The 21,954-nt window shown below is 37.3% G+C and overlaps 1 protein-coding gene across 1 annotated transcript in view; it reads left to right on the forward strand.

The window, feature by feature from the left end:
- XRCC4 (X-ray repair cross complementing 4) overlaps positions 1–21,954 on the forward strand; it is a gene marked incomplete at its 5' end in the record, with an annotated part of 168,274 nt that overhangs the window by 67,684 nt on the left and 78,636 nt on the right. The window contains 2 exons of the mRNA XM_084305552.1: positions 2,647–2,799; positions 3,437–3,540. Of these exons, the coding sequence (XP_084161678.1) occupies positions 2,647–2,799; positions 3,437–3,540 (257 nt within the window). The remainder of the gene's footprint in view (positions 1–2,646; positions 2,800–3,436; positions 3,541–21,954) is intronic.

Raw genomic sequence — 21,954 nt, forward strand, 5'->3', positions numbered from 1 at the left:
ACGAATTGCAATGAAAGGTTATATTTGTAACTGATGAGGTATTGGAATGAAACCCAGCCAGCTTTGCTTAGCGGTCACGTAATTCAGGTAACACATGCCTGAGTGAATCCTAAAGGCTATGCAGAGCTGCAGCTGGAGCCACCCCCCAACACACACATACATGCTGCAATCAGTGCATCCCTGTTCCTAAGTGTTAGAGGACTGTTGCTTTTGACTGTTCCATTTTTATGTGTCATTATGTTCCATATGATAATGAGTTTTAAAGCCAAATAACTTGCAAGTATAGCATTAATGTAATGCTATTTCACATTGATTCCTTTGTTGCATGTTACGCTAAATAACTGTATGTCTGAAGAATGTATTTATGCATTAATTGCCTTAAACAATAGGGAGGGGAAAAAAAGGTGTTGATATAAACGACAGCGTTCATGTGTAATTAAGTGATGGCATTTGCCATGTAGGCACGTGATTTGCCTACAGTGTCCTCCTACAGGGAACAGTTAATATTCTATGCATGCAGTCGGTGTGTATATCTTGCAATGCTAGTATTTTGTTCCACAGAATCAAGAAGCTGGCTAGTCTTGCAGTAGGTTCCCATGCTGTGGTTCATAATGTCCAGGTAGTATCAACTGTACTCCATTGAGAGTCTACAGTTATATGGATATTCATCAGAGACAATGATCCTGGCAGGGTTGAAGTTATATTGTATGACACATTTTTGGCCAACTGCGGGAAATCTCTCAATGTAGCTCCTTAAACCAGCCTCAGCTGCTCTGACACCAGCTCACTGGCAAAATAAAAGAATAGTGGTAAACCCTTCTGTACTTAGTGTTGTTTTGTGTGTGGGAGAGGGGGCTTTACTAAAGGACTTGATACAGCCAGGCTTACCATATTTAACACACACACACACAAAAAAAATTGTTTTTCATTTTTATGTATATGGACATAATTAGTTCCAAGCATGTAAACGACAATTTACCCAATGGGTGTATTTTTTTCCCCTAATCTCTCTCTCTCTCCTTTTTTTTTTTTTTTTTTTTTTTTTTTTTCACTACTGCTTGACAAGAGGCAACCCCTGTCCTTACCTTTGTCCTTCCATGAACTGGTCAAGGCACTCCTGGGTCTTGTATTAGGGTTTGTGGCTCTTTGTACTTCGATATTTTGTCTGTTTGTTCCCCACTTAAACAGTTAACTTTCCTTTAATAGGTGGAAAGTCTCCTGGTAGTTGATTAGTACGTATGATCTTTCATTTAGGAATTATTGAACCGATCTATATGGTAATGATGTTCTGCTATTTGCATTTAAATTAGATGAATTATTTATCAACTATCAAGTATATCCCTAAAGCATTCCACACTAGACTTAATACTTCATGAGATTATTTTCTGTTGTCTTTCTTCTTACATCATATGTGGGTTTGATCTATGAACAAAATAATCAGAATTTATATAGAAAGTCTGTTGAAATTTCTTATCTTTCAAATTAATATTTTAAAAATCTGTTATGCATGCAGGTTTAATACCAAAATAAGCCTTCTAAACTTTTTTCAGCCTTACATAGGCTGAAAAAGAATGTTGTTTATAAGTTACTACTGTTGGATATAATACCGTAGTTACTGTGATCAATAAGATAATCAAGGTGTTTACTTGCTTGTTACGAACATAGCTATTAAAATCTCTGGGTCTCAACACAAAGACTAAAAAGTTACAAAACACAAGAGTAATTAATAGGGTCAGATTTCCTGCAAGTCACTTGCTTCATTTAGTGTGATTATGTTTGCTTGTATTCCACTTTTGCCTTGCCTGTGACAGAGTATATACAGACATTCTTAATTTTATATTTCCATTGTGCTTCTTTGTCTTTAAATTCACCTACTTACAGATGCAGATTAAAACTTCACAAAATTGAAGTTTTTTTTTTTTCTCTAAAGATATTAATTAACATCCTTAAGAACATTTTTGTATAGATCATAAAAATTTAGTCCCCTACCAAATAATGGTGACTGGTTCAGGGAAATAAAATCTTTGTCGTGGTGGCAAGGACTGGGCAAGTCTGATGACCCATGTCATCCCAAGGAACGAGCTCAGGAGCTGCATGAGTGGCCTGGAGCATCTGCTGGGCACCGCAGTCCACCTCGGAGTGCTGTCATCCAATTACTTTTCATTGGGTTGGTTTGGGGTTTTTATTGTTGTGTTTTTCAGCTGTTCAAATGTATTTCAAGTCAGAGTGGGAAGGCCAGATCTGAGGTCTGCCAAGCTTAACCGTAACTATTCATGATCTCATTATATTGTCTCCTGGTAAGCTATGCCCTCTCTGGTGAATTCAGCATGGAAACCAAAGAATGCTTGTGCCAGTTTAAGTTGCCTGATGTGCATGTGTGTAAGATATCCAGAAGAGAATAAAGAGAAAATTTCCTCCTTGGAAATGCTCTTCTTTTGGTAGCAAAGTTAATTGAACATTTCTATGAAAAAAAGCTGCTTCTGACCTGTTTCGGATGCAAGATGCTGGACATGCAACATATAGTAAGGGAATTTCTGTAACAGGAAGGATGGCCTCACTATAGAATTTTCTTCCAGAAAATACATAGAGTTTTAAGAAGAAATGATGTGATGTGTGAAGTAAGTAACAATTAATTTTATATTGTAGGTTGGAAAAATGCGTAGAAGCTAAAGAAGATCTAGAGGCAGATCTTTATAACCGGTTTATTTTGGTGCTGAATGAAAAGAAGGCGAAGATAAGAAACTTGCAGAAGTTGTTGAATGAAGCTAAGCAGTATGCGGCAGATACTGAATGTACAAGGTATTTCCTTAGTTCCCTGAGTCTCTTGGTATTATTCATGGCACAAGATTTGGTTTATTTTCTGTTTCTTTAGCTCTAACAATTCTTCCTGGATATGGCTTGGTTATCCAAAATGACTGCGATACTCATAAAAGCAGAGGATTCCTTGGAGTGTCACTGCAAGAAGCAGCATATTGTTTTGGACTCTGCAGCCAAGAACTAAACAGTCATTGATTCTCTCCTCTCCTATTTTCTATTTGGATGCAGTTATCTTTCCAAACGTAGTATGTCTGTGCCATTTCCATAGGTGGTATTTTTGAGCCTTCTCCTCTGTCTTTGATTCCTTTTGTTCTTTGGGTAACAAAAATATCTTAATCTGAACATTTTTTATCTACTTCTAGTTTAAAAGTTGACGAAGTTGAATTTTCCCAATGCAACAGCACGCCTTTCTTTGCCGTTTTTATGCTGTTTTTTAATATCTTATCTTTTATTAGCTGCCCTTCTACCTGATAATGCTAGACAAATTAACTGCAACTCTGGGGCCTCCATGTTGTTTGCGATCAGCTTGCATTGTCTATGGCGGTACAGAAGTAATTATATGCTTTTTAGGAATAGTAGATGGAAGATACAGTTTTGTTGTTGTTTTTCTTTTTTTTAGGGAAAGCGTAGCTACAACTCAGATGGCTACTGGGCAAGAAAATGACTATGATGGCAGCAGTGAGGAGGAAAGTGAAAATTTAGCATGGTCCTCATTACCAGCGGGTAAGGCTGAATGTATTGTCTTTGGGGAGTATCATGGACAGGCCAATCCCTTTACACAAATAAACCTTAATGAAGACAAAATACTACCTGACAAATTGCTCAATGACAAGCCGACCTGCAGGCCTTAAAAATAACTCTCTTGAAGCAGAGTATAATACTAGCATTTTCAAATTAAAGAGGAGAAATTTAAAAGCATGTTGCACAAGGTGAAGGTACTGTCATTTCTTCCAACATGACAAATTGCATACTTTGCAGAACTAATTGCAGTCTAACGGTATCTGAACTATCAACAGTTTCATTTTAAATTCTAGAAACTGTGATGCGTACCCGACGATTGCTAAAATGTAAAATGTAGTTCCTGACAGTTTCAGTGTTTAAAAAGGAGTAAGAGGGAAGGTTTCACTACTATAAAAAGAGCTGTGCACTCATTTTGCATCACAAAAATGGAATAAAGATGTATTTATAGCAGAATTAATTTTAATTTCCCAAAGACTTTTTGATCTCATGAAGATGCTTATAAAATGTAATTTGACTAAGTTTTCTAGGACTGGTAAAGCATATAGGGTACAATAATAGCCCATTCCACAATGTAAGATATTTAACTGTGAATCATAAGAAATTTTGGCAAAGTAGTAGGAATCTGTTAGATGAATAATATCAGTTTTAAAATTGCAATGGCGTTTGCTGTGTAGTTATAAACTACAGGTCTGCTCACATGTACTATGGGTTCTCTCACTGGAGCTTTCCGTTTCCACTGTAGGTAATGATAGACAAGACAGCAATTTATTTTAACTGTTTTCTGTGAATATTGGGAAGCAGAAGTGTTCAGAACCCTGTAACAAGTTGTATTAAACTACACAATTCATATAGGTTCATTTATTGAGGACTTTCTAATATAGTGTAAAGCAGACAGAACTTCAGACAAATGTAGAAAGTTGTTTACACAAAGAACGTGCAGTTATGGAAAGCAAAGATTTTGTATTTTACTGTGGTCATTAGTTCAGACATATTTGCTTTTAAGTGGTATTTGGTCAGCTCAGAGAGGTAACGTAAAAAGAAATACATCATATTTAGGGAAAAGACAAAGAAAGTGAAAGTTATTGATTCTTTCAGGAGATTCAGTATGGCTTAATTAACTCAGTAAGAGTTTTGAGACAGACAGCTGTGTTTTAAAAAAACAGTAAAAATCCCACCCCTCAAGCTATAATGAGGGACTGAGCTGATCGATGTTACTGTAAAAAAACAGCAAATATATTTTCATTTAAATTGTAATAAATATGCTTCCTGTTGCCTTAGAAAGATAGAGTCTTTTAATTGTGACAAACAGTTTTCAAATACAAAACTTGAATTTAATAAGATTATAAAGTTAATCCTTTGGGTAACACACTGCGTTTTTTCATTCCAATGACATCCTCGGGAATGAGCATTGCTTAGGTTAGATGGTATTTCCTATGTCCAGCTTTCTCTTTCCATGAGCAATGGAAAAGCAGACATAAGATCTATACCTCTGTGTGATCTGTGATCTTCACATGCAAAAAGATGTCTGAGACAGACTCTGTCACTATGAAGCTTCTGTCCCTGCTTCAGAGGTGAATGGCCTGAGAGAAGAATGAAGAACACATACCTCAAGTATCAAGAACTCCAAGGCATAAAAGATAATATAAATAATGGTGATTTTTTGTTTTATTTCTGTTTGTTGTTTTTTGTTTGTTTGTTTGCTTGTTTTCTGTTTGTGTAGTCTTTCTACCATTTAGTCCTTTTTTTTTTTTTTTTTTGATTTAGAACATCATTGTGGGCATTGTAGGAAAAATATCAAGGAGAACAAGAGGATCTTTGGAAATGTTTTGGAAGATAGAGGTGGAAGTCAAAATTAAGAGAGAAAGTCAAAATTTAAAAGGTGCATGGGAGGAAAGTGAAAACACACACGCACACACAAGGGCATACTCAGGGGAAACCTTATTGCATTTTACAGGTACCTTAAAGGAGGCTGTAGCAAGGTGGGGGTTGGTCTATTCTCCCATGTGCCTGGTGATAGGACGAGGGGGAATGGGCTAAAGTTGCGCCAGGGGAGGTTTAGGTTGGACATTAGGAAGAACTTCTTTACCAAAAGGGTTGTGAGGCATTGGGATGAGCTGCCCAGGGAAGTGGTGGAGTCACCATCCCTGGAGGTCTTTAAAAGACGTTTAGATGTAGAGCTTAGGGATATGGTTTAGTGGAGGACTGGTTATTGTTAGGTCAGAGGCTGGACTAGGTGATCTTGGAGGTCTCCTCCAACCTAGATGATTCTGTGATTTGTATGTATGCGTGTCCAAAATTCAGAAAGCTGGAAGCTCATGCTGGTTGTCATAAATGAAAAGTAGGAACTTTTCTGCAGGAAATGGCAGAAGAAAGCCATGCAATATAAACACAGAGAATCTCGAGCCAGGAGACAGAAGGAAAATGACCAGTCTTCAAGCAAGCTGAGAACGTATATGCAGCTGCTACTGGCCATTTAGTGCAATGATAAAAAAATTACTAGTAACTGAAAAAGCAGGCGTGTTTTGTAAATGCTTTAGGTTTGGGTTTAGGGGGAAAAAATAGTTGTTGTGTCATGACTAAGTTCCATTCTTCTATAAACCAAGTGAGACATGAAACAACAGCTGTGAAACCTAGACATTTTAAAATTAATCAGTTAAAGAATGTTGAATTGCGGAGTTTAAAAACTGTCTGAGGACTTTTAGTAGTTTGCAATATTTTAGTGTTTTTTCCTGGAATTTTCATCTCACTGTGGGGATTACACGAGATTTGGAAAAAAACTGCCAATTTTTACCAAAAGAAAAATTGAATAAAATGACACATTCAAACATGAATGTATAGTCTGGTGTCCATATGAGGCAAATATTGGAGCAGTACTCAATGAACAAAAATATTGAGAAAAGGAATAAGAATGGTTAATTTCAATCTTTATAAAGATGCAGAAACTGGCGTCTGCAAACTAGGTGCTTGTGTCTTCTGTGATGATTTTACCAGAAGGTTGAAGAAGGTAAAATTAGTAAAGTAACAGATTTTGGCTTCTGTAAGGTATCGTTCAGCAGAGTATTGTCCTTGGGCTTGCAGGAAACCAGCTTAGGCTTGGCCATGTTAGTTCATTTTGTGTCTCTATGAAACCTGCAGTGAATTTGTGACTTCTCAGTGCTACCTGATGGCTATGTTGGGAAATAAAGAAGATACAGACCATTCTCTGTACTATCAATGATTTTTAAAAAGTTTTATATTTATATCTATAAAAAGGCCTAGAGAAAGGAAATCTGTAAATTTACAGGGAAGTGGACCATATGATTTTGAGTGAAGACAATTTTTCCCCTTGATACAGTGCCCTATCAAGTTTGGAAATCCAAATTTGAAGAAAAAACATTAGGAAGTTGGGTAGGATAACATTGTGATAAAAACAGAGGGATTGGAAAATGATTTAAGTGAAATACTGAGAAGAATTTGAAACATAGTACATATGGTCTACAACTACATGGCAAGTTGAACATCCTGGTCTGGTTGAAGGTGTCCCTACCCCTGGAAGATGGGTTGAAACTAGCTGGTCTTTAAGGTCTCTTCCAGCTCAAATGTGATTCTGTGATGATTCTGTGGTGTGGTAGTAGATAGTCTTTGTGTCCAGCAGACACTGCTGTCTAATGAACTTGAATAACTGGAAGTTGACACAAGAAAAATACAAAAATTGGTCTTTTTTTCTTGCAGACTAATTAACTGTTAGAACAACTTGGTGCCAGTGTTGAAATCATAATGGGATGCTTTTAATAAAAAGACAAGATTTTGTTGATGCAAGTATTACCTCAAAGCTGTCCACAACCAATGACACATGGGACAATAGCAAATGGCTATTATTTTACCTTTTTTTTTTTTTTTTTTTTTTTTTCCATCTGTAAGAGCAGATGAATTGCAGAATAAAGCCATTTATTTTGTTTTCTGCATAAAGGAGTTTACTCATGCATGCGTTCTCAGCCAGGCTATCTGATAGGTTTTAAGCCTTTGCAGAGCAGCAGGTTGCATTTATCTGTTCCGCTTCACAGAAATTTTTTGTAAGGGTCTTTTTCCTACGATAATAGTTAATCTGTAACCTAAAAGTTTACATAAAAACATTAGGGTTTGGGCACTTACAGTAACATCAGTAGATATGATTTATGGTTTGCTTTTTGATGGTAGTGTCTAATTCATGGCATAAAGCGAGAGCCAAATGAAATATGGTAATTTTTACCTCAAATCTACATACTGATGTCATTAATTCTTTGTACTCTAGAATAACAATTTGAAACTGGATTAGTAGGCATTAGAAAGTAAAGCTCTCAGGAAAACAACAGATGTATGTAAGAAGTTTTATAAATAATACTGCATGTCTTTATGTACAGCAGCTTTGCCCCCCACTCCAAGTGTATGAGGGAAATTTGTTTGGCATATTGGTGAGTGTTGTGAATCCAGGACTGAAAAACTCAGCTCCCAGTTTAGTACCTGTAGATCTTAGAAGTATGGTTTAGTGGTGGGTGTTAGCACTAGGTTAAAGGTTGGACTAGATGATCTTAAAGGTCTTTTCCAACCTGAAGGGTTCTATGTGTGTAGAACATTTCTAAGCAGCAGCTGTAAATGGTGTGCCAGGGGCTTGTGAATGTCTGCTCTTGTTTGATGGAGTTTCTGCTCAGAAAGGAAGATGGGAAGGAAGTCCTCCAGCTGTTGGGGAGTTCTTCAGAAATGGGGAGGTGTGAATGTTTCTTGGGGCAGGCGGAGGTTTTTTTTTGTTTTGTTTTCTCAGGATTGTTAAGATTCTAGCTGCCCCATGCAAAGCTGAGATAGAGTTGTTGCTTTGGCTACTGGTACTTAAACTAAGTTCCAGTGACTTTATAGGTGCCTCACACTTGGGAGTGCTGTTGTGCCCTTCAGCACTGTCTCATTTGTTTTACCTCTCGCCCACATGTTGCATTCAGTCTTGTACTATAACTCCTTAATCAAAGGTCTGATATTTTGTTTAGCTTGCTTGGTGTCTGGCATTTTAGAGTCATCATTCTTGGTTGGGACTGCTAGGTCCTGTGACAGTGGAAAGAATTATACACACACATAGACAAGAAGCAGCTGGAGCAGGCTTGAAAAGATTACAGAGCGATGTTGATTGGAATAAAACTTTGAAAGGCCTTTAGTTCTTTTCATGTTCTTTTGTTAATAGGATCTGTTAAAAAAAAAAAAAAAAGGCAGAAAATTGCCAGTCCTTTTGACCTCTGTATTTCTGTTAGCCCACAAGAGTTATGTGGTGACTCAGTTAGCATGAAGCCACCACGCTGATGCAGGAAGCTTGTGTCGCTGCAGAATGCAGAAACCCTTATTCTGGTTATGGGCAGTCCAGAACATGACCCAGCTGTGGTCTTGGTCCTTCACACCGATTCCCCTTTGTTTTGCTCAGTGCCAATTTTCACTCTTATTTCCTCTAGCTATTGAGTCCATTCTCCTGTGGGACTTAAAAAGCCAGTAAGACTATCAAGCTAAGAAAACAATGTTTGATGTCATGATTGGCAATCATAACTTTGTCAGACAAATAAAACCCTTTTGTTAACTGTGGAAAATACTTTAGTGTTTCACATAGCAGGAAGATTTTAAAGCAGGAGCAAGTATTGGATAAAATTCCACCCTTTCTGCTTCTAAGGAGCTTGAAAGGTAGATGAAGGGTAAAAGTTTCCTTCTTCACAAGGTTTGGAAGATGATCAGTGAAGGCAACCTTATTCCTTTTCCCAGAAATGTGACGAAACTGTGGGGATAGAAGTTATATACTGTATATGATGCTATATACAAAATATATACAGTACTTATATAGAGATATATAGAGATATGAATGATAACATTAGCAAATGGGAGACAAGCAATGGAAGAAACTGTCTTATAATTTCTGATTGTCTTCAGTTATAATGCTAGTATGTATAGCTACCTGTAGACAAAACAAGGCTACTGGGCACCAATTTACAGTGTTTTCTTTCTCTCTATTTTATTTTCTCTTGCCCATGTCCTTTCTCAGTCATATTTCTTATTGAAGTCGGTGGAAGTTATTGCTCCTTAGGATAGAGAAGAACCTCATGAGATGGCCTGTTGGATTGAGTGAAGTTTTTATATTCTGTGTTTGTTGCCAGCTCTATGGAAATATTCTGTCTCAAGTGAATCCTTGGACTTGCAATGCTCCTACATTTCTACATGTTTCCTTACAAGGACAGATTCAGAATTGGTTCTAATAATCTCGCCATAGTGCCTAAAATAAATAATAGCAAGCACCTTGCCACTTTCCACTGTTTTAATGTGCAAACGTTCTCATCCCCTTTATTCGAGGTCTTGCCTTAGGGATTACATGTTGTGCCTTCATGAGCCTCTGGCCCTTTAAATTTAATTAGTTCTCTTTTGTAGTCCAAACCACCAATTATTTGATGCTGCTGGTTAAAAAGCTTTGATCAAAGTTATTTTTAAAAATGCCTATTATAACAGCACCCAACTGTGCTGTGCAGTTAAAGTTCCATCTGTCAAGGCTTCTCCTTTAGAGACTATTTTAAGGAGTTTTAGAACTTTGCCATTTTAATTGACTTCAGGCTTAAACTATTATTATTATTACTTTTTTTTTTTTTTTTGTCAAGCTATAATTGGAAATGGTTCATCCCAAGGAATAATCACATATCCAATTCCCTTAAAGTAGTAGATACCTTTTTGCTGAAACCCTGCTACTTTTTCTCTTAACCTAATGGTTTTATGTCTGTACAATACATGTGCTTGCCTATCCATGTTACACCAGATGTCATGGTCAAAATGCAATCAAAGCACAAATATCAATATGTTTTAAGTCCCTTTAAAAATCCTGTTAGGATTATCACACTGAGAGGCATTGGTAAGGTGTTACTTCAAAATGTTACTAAAAAAATGATCAAAACTGCATACAACTAGGTTTCTTAGTATATATTCTTCAGTATATGAAGTAATGTAGCTGAATGTGGTTGTCTCTAAGTAAGTCATTATTTATGCTGATCAGTTAATTCAGGTGAATCACAATGACATAATCTTAATGGATTTATGCTTTGAGAATACTACTCTGCATTGCAACATTTTGTGACTGATCAAAAAAGTAGAGTACCTAATCACCATACTGTGGTTTTGGTGCAATGGCATTGGCCAATATCAAGTTTAAAAATGTTTGATTGTGCATTGTCCACATATTACTAAAATTTAGGTATGAAAGAATTTTTTTTTTTTTTGATTGGCTGTAAATATTTTATACATAATTAAAGCTCTGTTAGAATCACTGCCAAATTAGGTCTTTATCAGATTTAAGTTAAATTTTAAGACTAATTTCAGAATCATTACAGATTTAAAGTCCAAACATAATACACTTCTATGGATACTGCTGTTTTTTGTTTTGTTTTGTTTTTCCTCCACTTAAAAACAAAGCAATTTAAATACTGTAGAAATGTTTATTTGGAGCAAAGGTAGAATTATTGTGTATTTTTTCTTTGGATCTTGAGGAACAATAGGAACAAATAATGTAAAATTCCAATAATTCTGAAAAAAAATCAATCCATTAATGAAGCTTTATGTTTTATTTTCTTCCATGAATAAACAGATTTTCTATGTAAGAAAACAAACCAGCTATTTGTTTTTGAAACTATCTTGCTGGTGTTCTAATGTTCCCCTTACTTGTCCTCAAAATATGTTGTACTTTGCTATGGCTTGAAAGCCTAAAAGCAGCATTAGAAAAAAAAATTAAAAAAAAAATGAGGCAGAGATAACAAATACTCTTTGTATCTTTGTAGAGTACTGATGTGATCTTATGCGATACGTAAAGGAAATGTAGAGACTCCTCCTCTGTTCTTGCTCATATTTCACAGCAATTTGACATGTACCCAACAATCTGTAATAAGAGTAGACCTGGACATAAATTCTGTGAGTCAAGGCACTTTTGCACTGGGCATGCACTTTCTGATACTTGTTTCCTTTGCAAAAAGATAGTGTAACTTGACAATCTACCAGGCGGCACTAATTCAGCAGGACTCTTTCTTTGTTTTCTCATCTTCGTGAACTACAGAAGACCTATTTCAACACCCTTTTGGTGACATCAGTTGTGAAACCAGAGCATCAGTGGTGCTGGAGTAGTGCCACTAACACCGCAGCTCTGTTTCATCCTCCTTCAATAAATAGTTAAAGAACAACTGCTTATCAGGTAAATGGGAAACTTTTGCTAGTCATCAGTAACCTACCTGGATCAACCCCCATTCTAATACTTCTGTTTGTTCCTGTGCTCTTGGGGCAGGGACTCCATATGTATTTGTTTAGTATCCAGCGCAATAGTCCCTTTGAGATCTGTTGCATTTAAGAGAGCTAGTAATTATTACTATAATTATACATCAATATGCTTCAATACATGTATTATGGAATATAAAAATTACAGAATGCAATGTACAGTGACAACAGTTCTTTATTTTCATAGATTCCAAACCTGCTGATGAAACCACTCTACCACACAGTCTCATTATGCACTTCATGCCACATGCCTGCTTTAAATAATCCTTTGAGTTGCAGGTCATAAATTGGTTTACCAGAAGGTACAGGCAGAGATTTGCTTTCCCTCCTGGGGGTTATTTTGTTAAGGTAAAACAGAGCCTGACTCTTTTTTTTTTTTTTTTTTTTTTTTAATGTATGTTTTACTTTGAATAATATGGTTTAACTGTCTTTAGCACAAATACTTATCAGGGATAACTTAATGGGTGTTTTTTACTTTATGTTCAGTTCACACCATTTATTCATGATAGTTTTCTCCGGCATGTTGACAGGGGTAGATATTTGCTTTTGGCATCTGAATGCTTTTATATATGCAGGTAATTCAGAGTGGAAGGCAAAGCATCAAAAATCTTTAAATATACTTTGTGTTACGCAAATATCAAATAAAACAATTCACATGATAGTGCTACAATAACATCTGTATTTCTTCCACTCTTGGAAATAGAGCCATGCTTTAGATGAGTTGATTTTGGTTTTATCAGTATCAGCTCATTGAGAATTATCCTTTCATCAAAGGGAAGTATTGTTTTTTGAGAAAAAACAGGTCTTGCAGGGTTACTGATAGCTAGTTTCTATAACTGTTGACATTTGGATAAAAGCTCTTATCTTCATCTATTGAATAGACTATATATCAGTGGCCCGGATGATCCTTACACTTGCAGGCCTGAGAATCTTGAGAATCTTGTGTTCAGCAAGCAGCACCTTCAAGCTATCTTTACAGGCATTACTTGAAACCTGTAGCTGTATGCACATTTCAAAACAACTCTTCTCACTTTAATACATTGTAGGTTGTCTTCACATGTGTTGTGCTTCATGTGTGTTTTGTCATGACTGGCAGTGACTTGACAAAATTTGATTTTGATCAAATTTTTCCACTGCTTTATACCCATATTTCTTTTATGCACAATAACGAGCTTCTGCTTCTGAATTTTGAATGTTGATGTCTCTCTGACAAAATACTGGAAAGACATTTTCTCTGGCTGCCTGTGTAACATTCTCTTAATTACTTCCTATCTGTATTACAGTGTCTCATTTGAGCAAGTGGCCTCTCTTGATTAAAAGCTGAGTTGCTCAAGATTGCACTACAACCTATGGTTATTACATTGATCTATTACTTTTCTAGGTTAAAGTATGCATCTTTATTTTTAACTTGACTTTTTCTCAACCAAAATTCACATTCTGGGCCTGGTAGGTCTCTGCTAGATTGCAGAGTTGGCTTCCCTGGTTGGGTATACATCCTGCGGGCCATCTTTGTGTCTTAAAACACCATGGACATTTGACTGGAGACTTAACTCACAACTACAGAAACTTAAAAATACGCATACTTCAGAATAGAAATAGAATGTAGAATAAGAACAGCAAAGGATTTTTTTTTTCTTGTATGTCCCTTAAAAAATATTTGAATAAGAAGAAGGAAACCCCTTCACTCAGTGGGCTAAAACTTGAAAATGTAGTACTTGTCTCAGTTTGCTGTGTCTGCTTTCCCCCTTCCCCTCCTTCTTTTCTCTTCTTGCCTGATTGTTAAAATGGGTAATTTTTACTGCTTATATCCATCTCAAGTGATAGGTTCTGTCACAAAATCACTTCCCTGTTTGTCCTTAAGCTTATATTCTTAAAGTAGCACATAGACCAATAGATGTTGAGAGTGATGTAGTATAATGATGTAACTTGTATTTGGAAAAGTTGTTTTAATTAATAGAAACTCTAAATGGTACATAAATCCATAAAATAGTTTGACATGTTGCCAGATTTGTAGGACAGCAATGTTTCTGAGTGCCATGTTCAAAAGTTGAGAAGCTCCTTTTCATCTTTGTGATGAAAAGTTCTCCTGCAGGACAGTTTTCTTCAGTTTGCATAACACTCCGTATACTGCATACACAAGTTTCGTGTAAAATATTAGGCATTTGTGGAAACTGAGTGGGACAGGAAAAAATGGCTTTAAAATAATTCAGATACAATAAGCAAATGAATTATATAATTATATAATGCAGGTGGTTCTGTAAATAAGTATTTGCATTTAAATAATTATTAAGTAATAATAAGTATTAATATTAAATCTTAAGTAATAATACTTAATGAGTAATACTTAATAAGTATTAAGTAATGATACGTATCCACGTAAGTATTTATGTGGTTCTGTAATAAGTATTCTGCTAATTTTCAAAGATTAATCCAAGCTTGTTGATATATGGTCCTTTATGTACAACAGGTACATACATTTTATAAATTAGGTGGAGACTTGAACCCACCATACCTGCAACAGAGAGAGAACATATTTCCTTATGCTTACAGATTCCTCCCTTTACATAGTTATTTATATGCTCAATTTAATTTACTTTAGTAAGACACACGGGATGCCACTCCCCATAAATAACCAAATGTCAATTCATGAGATTCAAAGCTTTGCATATGTGAAGACAGGTGCAAAGGAAAAAATGATTATTTTGCACTATATATTTTAAAAGAGGATTACTTTTTCTGTAATGAGATTAAATCTTAGTTACATGTTCAGATAAAATGTTGATACAGGCTTATGCATTCTGAACTTTTCTTAATAAAGAATAGATTTAAATGAAGACATGATCAGAGAGACAGATTAGTCTTTCTGCACTTCTCATCCCCAATTCACAAGTCTTAACTAGTGACAGCTTTTCTGTTATTCCTGTGAGACAGCAGTTAGTAGGTGTGATCTTGATCACCTGGGACTAATCATCATATTGAAATCACTGGGCCTTCCTTTGTATTCCTCACAAATTTAAGCCTTTCCAATAAGGTATCCCTGGAGTCAAGATGCTAACCTTTTCTTCCTTTGTATGTTATAAAAATATCATTAACAGCTCATTTATAACTCATGTTCATTACCAATTCTGTCAGCATATAAAAAGGCACATTATTACTCTCCACAGAAAGAAAGTTTGGAAGCTCAGTGAGCTGCTCAGTACTCATTCTTCTAGATATTTATGCACACATTTGGATAGGTAAATATAAATTAAAATGGATACCTGTTTTTAGTTGGCCTTTTTAATGAATGTGGAATATAAACTTTGGATTTAGCCCCCTGTGTAGATATCAATTGTGTTCAAAATTAGCACAATTAAAATGAAAAAGGGTATGTTAGCATATCTTTATGTGCTAGCATTTGGGGGTCTATTAAGGAAATAATAAATATTTTAAATTGCCAGTTATTCCATAGCAGTATTCCTTAGCCTCTTTTAAACAAATACCTGCACCACTCATTTTGAAAAACAAAAACAAAACAAATCAGTCTGCAGTACTGATGTCCATAGCATAAAATAATTTTAATGCCTATCTCAGATGCTTCCCATTTCAGTGCCAGGTCATTCCTTTGTTTAATTTAGTCTTAGCTTAGATTTTTTTTTTTTTTTTTTTTTTGGGGGGGGGGGGGGGGTGCAGGGAAGAGAAAAAGTGTAGTGTTTTTGATTTTATAAAAAATGTTGGACTTCTTGGCACTAAACTGAAAGAGGAGAACCTGAGCAATCACCTCAGTGGCCACTGTGTTCATGACTAATAATCTCAAATTTCAAGAATGACTAAAATAACTTAAATGATTTCACAAATTTATTAGTTGATGACTTGGAAAGTTGTTGAATGGAACCAATCCAAGCTAGACTGAAAATCACAAATCTCTTGTACTCAAACTTCTGCAGAGCAGGCTATCATGTTCAGTTTTGGCCCTGTTCAGAAAGCTGCACACAGCCTGAACTGGGAGAGCAGCAAATGCAAGTTGAGGAGGGATTGGGTGGGAAAGTAGTACCGTGTAGGAAAAGAAGGATTGAATAAGCAATACGAATCTGAAATATACACCAGAATTTTATGTTGACTTAAGTTTTACTCCTTGGATCCCAGGTCTGTAGATTACTTGTTAACCTGCTGCTACTGCATGAATCCCTGTTACATATGACAGAAAAATACTCACTTGAATTCACCACCATCACCTAGCTGCAAATCAGGGGAGCTTTTTATGTAACTTTTAAACCTGCCACCATCTTCTCTTCTTTGTTTTCCTCATCTTCCTCTCACCACACACCTTCTTTTGTCCACAGCCTTGTCATTAATTAACCCATTCACAACAGTAAATTCATGTTTGTCTCTGGAAGGATCCTGTTTGTTGCAAGGGGGAAAACTGTCAAGAGCTGTAGGAGACCACCTCGCAGCAGTGCTCTTGCTGCTACGCCCAGCTCTGTTCAAGCAGCAGAGACTTTCGATCTGCCAGGTCTGTTTATCTGGCTAAACTATGTTTTCTGCATATACAGGGCAGATTTCCATCTGCTAATCATGCAAGCTGCGGCTATCTTCAATTCAATACAGCAAAAGCAGTGCTTGTTTGAGCTCTAGCTATATTGTGAGCTACTGTCTCAGTCAGAAAAAAAAATGGTTCTTTAATCTATAGCCATGAGCTGGATTCTCACAAGGATACTCATTACTTAGGTTCCTGGGAGAGAAGGGTCAGGTCATGAGTATCTGATTGCTAGCAATTTCCTGAAGACCTTTCCTGGGAAACCTATGAGGCAGGGTATTGGAAGGCTTTGGAGTATGAGTTCAGAAACACCATATGAAGCAGAGTAGTTAACCTATTTTGTAACCTCTGGTGTTTCCTTCATAAGGGTGGTACAAGGATTCTGGTGCTCTCAGTTGCTTAATGTTATATTAATTTTGCTCCACCACTTTCATGGTATTATGTGAATGCACTTTGTTTGCTGAAGACGTTAAAGTAATTTAAAAGAAAATACACAAAAACATGCAAAATAAAGCATTTTCCCTACTTGATCATAGTTTACTTCATTACACCTAACCAAATATTAACTTCTTTAGTTACACAGAAAACTTGGTCTGTGTTAAGAACAGCATCGTTAACTACATGGTTCAGTAGTAGTTCATTTACTCCTGCTTAAAGCATCAAAACTTTTTTTTTTTCCAATCTTTTGACTCAAACAAGACTTTCAGATTTTGATGGGCTTGAAAACGTTATTGTCCTTTTATTTTTACATTTAAGATGTTAAGAGACAATGCACACTATACAACCACTTAGTCGCTTCCCTTCCTTAGTCAGTTCCAGGCCAGGAGACATTGAAGGGGTATGTTTCACAACAGAAAAGAGAAGATTTGGGCCACCTCTTTGAGAACTTGCTTCTTGCATCAGTGTATGCCAAAGGAAATGTTAATGAAGCACAGATATGCATTCATGTTTGAAAACATATGTATAATAAATTTCATGACAAAATCTAATTACAAGAGTGTGTGCAGTGAGAAGGAGAGTTTGAAGGGGAGAACCCCACAGGTAACCTTGGAAAATCTCACTAGAATGTTGTTTTTCCAAGGCAGTTGCATTTCGTGAACTGTTGGATATCATTTTTTAACTAGGATGTTTGTCCTGAGCTTCCAATGATTTCTGGTTTTCTAAATGTAAAAAAAAATGCATTTATTTTTCAAGGGATTTTCAGTAACACCACATCAATATGGGAAAGAAACAATGGGTGTATGTTAAGAACAGGATGCTTAGTACAGGATACAGGATATGTTGGCCCATTTCTTATAAAAATGTACCTCAAAATCCACAAAAATAGAACTGCGTTTAGGTCTGCAATTCCTGTGTTTATTACCTGACTGCATTTGTTGGGGTGTAATTGCAACACAACGTAACAGTTCATTTTATGTGTAGGCACCGTACTAAACAAAGCTCAGCAAAGAGGGCTTTCATTTGACAAAATCACCTGCCTATCTGTTTGCCATGAGACATTGCTTGTTTTAGTTGCTTGGCATCAGCTTTCATCTCTATTCAAAGATGAATCTCCATCCACAGCTTATTCAAACACCGCTCCTTCGTTCAAATTAGCATTAAAAGCATTCCATTCATCACTTGCTCCTTGGCGAAGATCTGTCACTTACTCACAGTTTGCTTTAACCAAGACTGATTGTAGACTGCCTGAAAACGTAGTTCCCTAATTTCCTCATTTGACAACAGCAAATCTGAGTCACAGTCCCCAGTGCTTGCTTGTTTTAGACTATGTAGCCAGGTGTGCTTAATAAACTTCCCTACAAAACAGGGCTACATGTTTGTGCGGCAGCTCAGTGAGAAATGACCCTTTATGCAGGAGGTTAAAAACATGTTGATGTTTGTCCTCCAGTTGAAGCTGCTTGTAAATTGTTTCTGATTTGAATTCGGTTCCATTCAGAAAAGGTCAGCTCAAATGTTGTCAGCTACCTTGATTTTAAAGGGAAAATTCTCAGTGGTATTGTGTAGCCCTGTTCCTTAAAATAAATTCATACTGTTAACAGGTATCATGGGGATAGAGCACCCAACCTAACTTGAAGACTCTGGCTGAATGGTTACAGCCAGACGCTTAGGTAACCACAGCGTGGTTTATTACTGACTTAACACTGGTAAGCCTCTTGTCTTCAGTTTGTTAGAGTAGCATGTAAGAACTAAGGGGTGGATTTTCGAGAATATTACTGAAATGGTTTACCATGAAATCATTGTAGTATGCAGCTGTGTGAGTCTATATATCTCACAAGCAGAGGAGAAACATCACTGAAGAGTATCCTCCACGCAAGAAAGTTAAAAGATTGGGGATATATAGAGGAGGAAGTACAAAAAAAGTATGAATAGTTGATTTTTGAGAAAATGGCACAGAAACAGAAATGTCTTTGCTGATCTAATTGAATGCCTTTGCTGTTGACTTTGCTGTTGGCAGCAGAAGAGTGCTGGAGATAGTAGGCAAATGTTTGCTTAGCTTTTTGGTAATTTCAATTTGTTGAAATACAATTGCTTTGGATGAATATACCTAGAGTTTCTTTTGTATTGGACTTGGTGATAACTATGATAGCATCTTCAATAGCATCTTCAGTCACTATAGCTACATCACTGATTAAAGGAAGACTAGGGAAATTGTGGGCTCTCTCTAGAAGGATGTGGAAGTCCTGGTCACCTGGGATATGGAGAAGGCTGAGGTATTCAAGGGCTTTTTTGCCTCAGCCTTCACTGGCAAGAGCTCCAGTCACATAGCCTGTGCCCCATAAGGCAAAGGTGGGGTCTGGGAGAATGATGAACTGCCCTGTGTAGGAGAAGATCAGGTCTGAGATCTAAGGAGTCTTAAGGTGCACAGGTCCATGAGACCTGATGCGATATATCTGCAGGTCTTGAGGGAATTGGCACATGTACTTTCTAAGCCACTATCTATTATTTTTGAGAAGACATGGCAGTCTGCTGAACTTCCCACTGACTGGGAGAGGGAAAACACAACCCCAACTTTTTAAAAGTGGAAAAGGGAAGACACAGAGAGCTACAGGCCAGTCTGTCTCATCTCTATGCCCAGCAGATCCTCCTGGAAACCATGCTGAGGCACATGGAAAATAAGGAGGTGACTGGCAACAGCCAACAGGGCTTCACTAAGGGCCAGAGAAATCTGGTGGCGTTCTATGATGGGAGTACAGCACTGAGGGATAGGGGAAGAGCAACTGATGTTATCTACCTGGACTTCTGCAAAGCATTTGACATTGTCCCCCATTATTATCCTCGTCTCATAGTTGGAGAGACAAGGATTTGATGGGGCTGTTCAGCCTGGAGAAGAGAAGGCTCTAGGGAGCCCTCACAGCGACCTTCCAGTATGTAAAGGGGGCTGCAGGAAAGCTGGGGGGGGACTCTTTGTTAGGGAGTGTAGGGATAGGACAAGGGGGAATGGCTTTAAACTAAAAGAAGGTAGGTTTAGATTAGATATGAGGAAGAAATTACCTGAGGGTGGTGAGGCCCCAGACCAGGCTTCCCGGAGAAGCTGTGGCTGCCCCATCCCTGGAGGTGCCCAAGGCCAGACTGGATGGGGCTTTGGGCAACCTGGTCTGGTGGGAGGTGTCTCTGCCCATGGCAGGGGGTTGGAACCAAATGGTCTTTAAGGTCCCTTCCAAAACAAACCATTCTACAATTTGAATGGTTTTGAACCTATGTACTTGAATACAGTTGAATCTATGTAGAAACACAACTCAGTGGCAGAGCAGGTAGGCTTCTGGTGTTGAATTTCATAATAGATTAGAAAGCTGGGAATTTTTTGATAGATGTAAAATGTGGATGGATTTTAGATTGTGTCTTTTCAATCATTTTAGTGTGCTTACTGTCTTTCATTTTCATATGAAGTGCCTTATTTTCCTTTTACATCTTTTTTAATGCCCCTCATGTTTAAAAAACATCATACAACAGGAGAAATACAGGAACTTGTTTTGCCACGTGTTTGTCCACAGTGAAAGCATTAACTAGGCATTAGTGTGACAGTGAAAGCATTAACTAGGCATTAGTGTGACAACCTCAAGTTGTCCCCCATCCCTCCCCCCCACCCAGATAGAGAAGGAAATTAAATACGCATCATCTCCAGTTGCCCAGGAGGGATAAGCTCCTATTGTGCACTTAGCTTTTGCAGATGAAGCTTTTCATATGAGAATTTTTTATCTTTTCCTCAAAGTGGAGAACAGAGAGTATTTTCTTTCTGGAATTCCTAGTTTATATTGCATGAAACACTTAAGGATTTTAGGTTTTAGGGAGATGTATAAAGAGCTTCTGGCCACCAAGAAGTTAGTAAAGATTTTTGGCAATTGTGACATGACTGCATCTGCCTGTTCTCTGTGATCTGAGATGCAGATAAGTTATAAATGATGGAAATGCAACCAGGGTGTGAAAGGGATTTCACACCTGCCTGCATCTAAACTGATTTTTTGAGAGTGAAATGAAAGGTGCTGCTGCACAGTTAACCATTATGCTGAGCAGCTGACCTCAGCCAGTGCAGGTTGATGGCATCACTGCAACAGACCAAGGTGGAAATCAGATCTCTGTTGAGAGTTCTGTCACGGGGAGGTATCTCTTGTCTGTGAAATGTGACAGGAATTACAAGATTCTTACTGGAAAAATTTTAAGGGCTTTCAAGATTTCCTTAAAATATTTAGACCATGAGATTGATGTCAGGCATTTTCATAAAGCATCCACAAGGTCAAAACTGTAACTGGCCTTCTGTTTGTGCATTTTTGCTAGTGAATTATATTATGTTGTAGGCTACTGAACAGCTTGGTTCTGTTTATTTTTTTACTTAGATACAGAGCTTCATTTTGGAAATGCCTAGTGAAATAAAACTTCTAGCCATGTGATCAAACAGATATTTAAATACACGAGTACTTCCTGATTAGCTTTGCGGCATAATTAAGTTTTGATAACCTAGTAAAATAAGAGGTGGAAATCATATCTTACTTTGGAAATAAGCATCAATCCTATTGAATCCTGAGAGGAGGAAGGTCTTGTCCACCTTATGCTGGATCTTTGGGGAGGTAGCTATAAAGCCCTGAAGAGCTCAGGAGATGAGTTGATTTACTGCTTCCCTGCTTAGACTCCAAGACAAGATAACTAATGATAGAAGAAATACAGTCACCCCACAGTAGGTAGTATATCATCCCTCAGTGTATGCCTTGCTTGTGGGGTTTGACTGATGTTTAGAGGATTAAAGTTACTTTTACCTACAAAGAAAGGCCAGCTCTGTGAGTGTTCCTGTGTTCTTTGAAGTGGCATTAAAATTAAAGAGCTACACTGAGCATCCAGATAAGCGGGCACTTTCAGAAGATGTGTATATTTTATGGTTGAAGTATTTTGTTTTAAATAGTTTTTTTTAAGCTAAAGCCACAGTACGGCCATATCCCTGGCCTACTGAGGAGAATCTTCTCTGCATAAACAATGCAAAGTTAGGATAAAGTAACTAGCCTGTAAATTCCCCCAGGCAGGAAACTGTCTGCCAGCGAGGCTGTGTTCAGCTGGGTATGGGGCAGACAGCATTGCTTGGGGAGAAGGGCCTTGGCAGAAGAGGGGGA

Source organism: Netta rufina, assembly GCF_964035555.1.
Source record: "Netta rufina genome assembly, chromosome: Z".
Taxonomy (NCBI): Eukaryota; Metazoa; Chordata; class Aves; order Anseriformes; family Anatidae; genus Netta; species Netta rufina.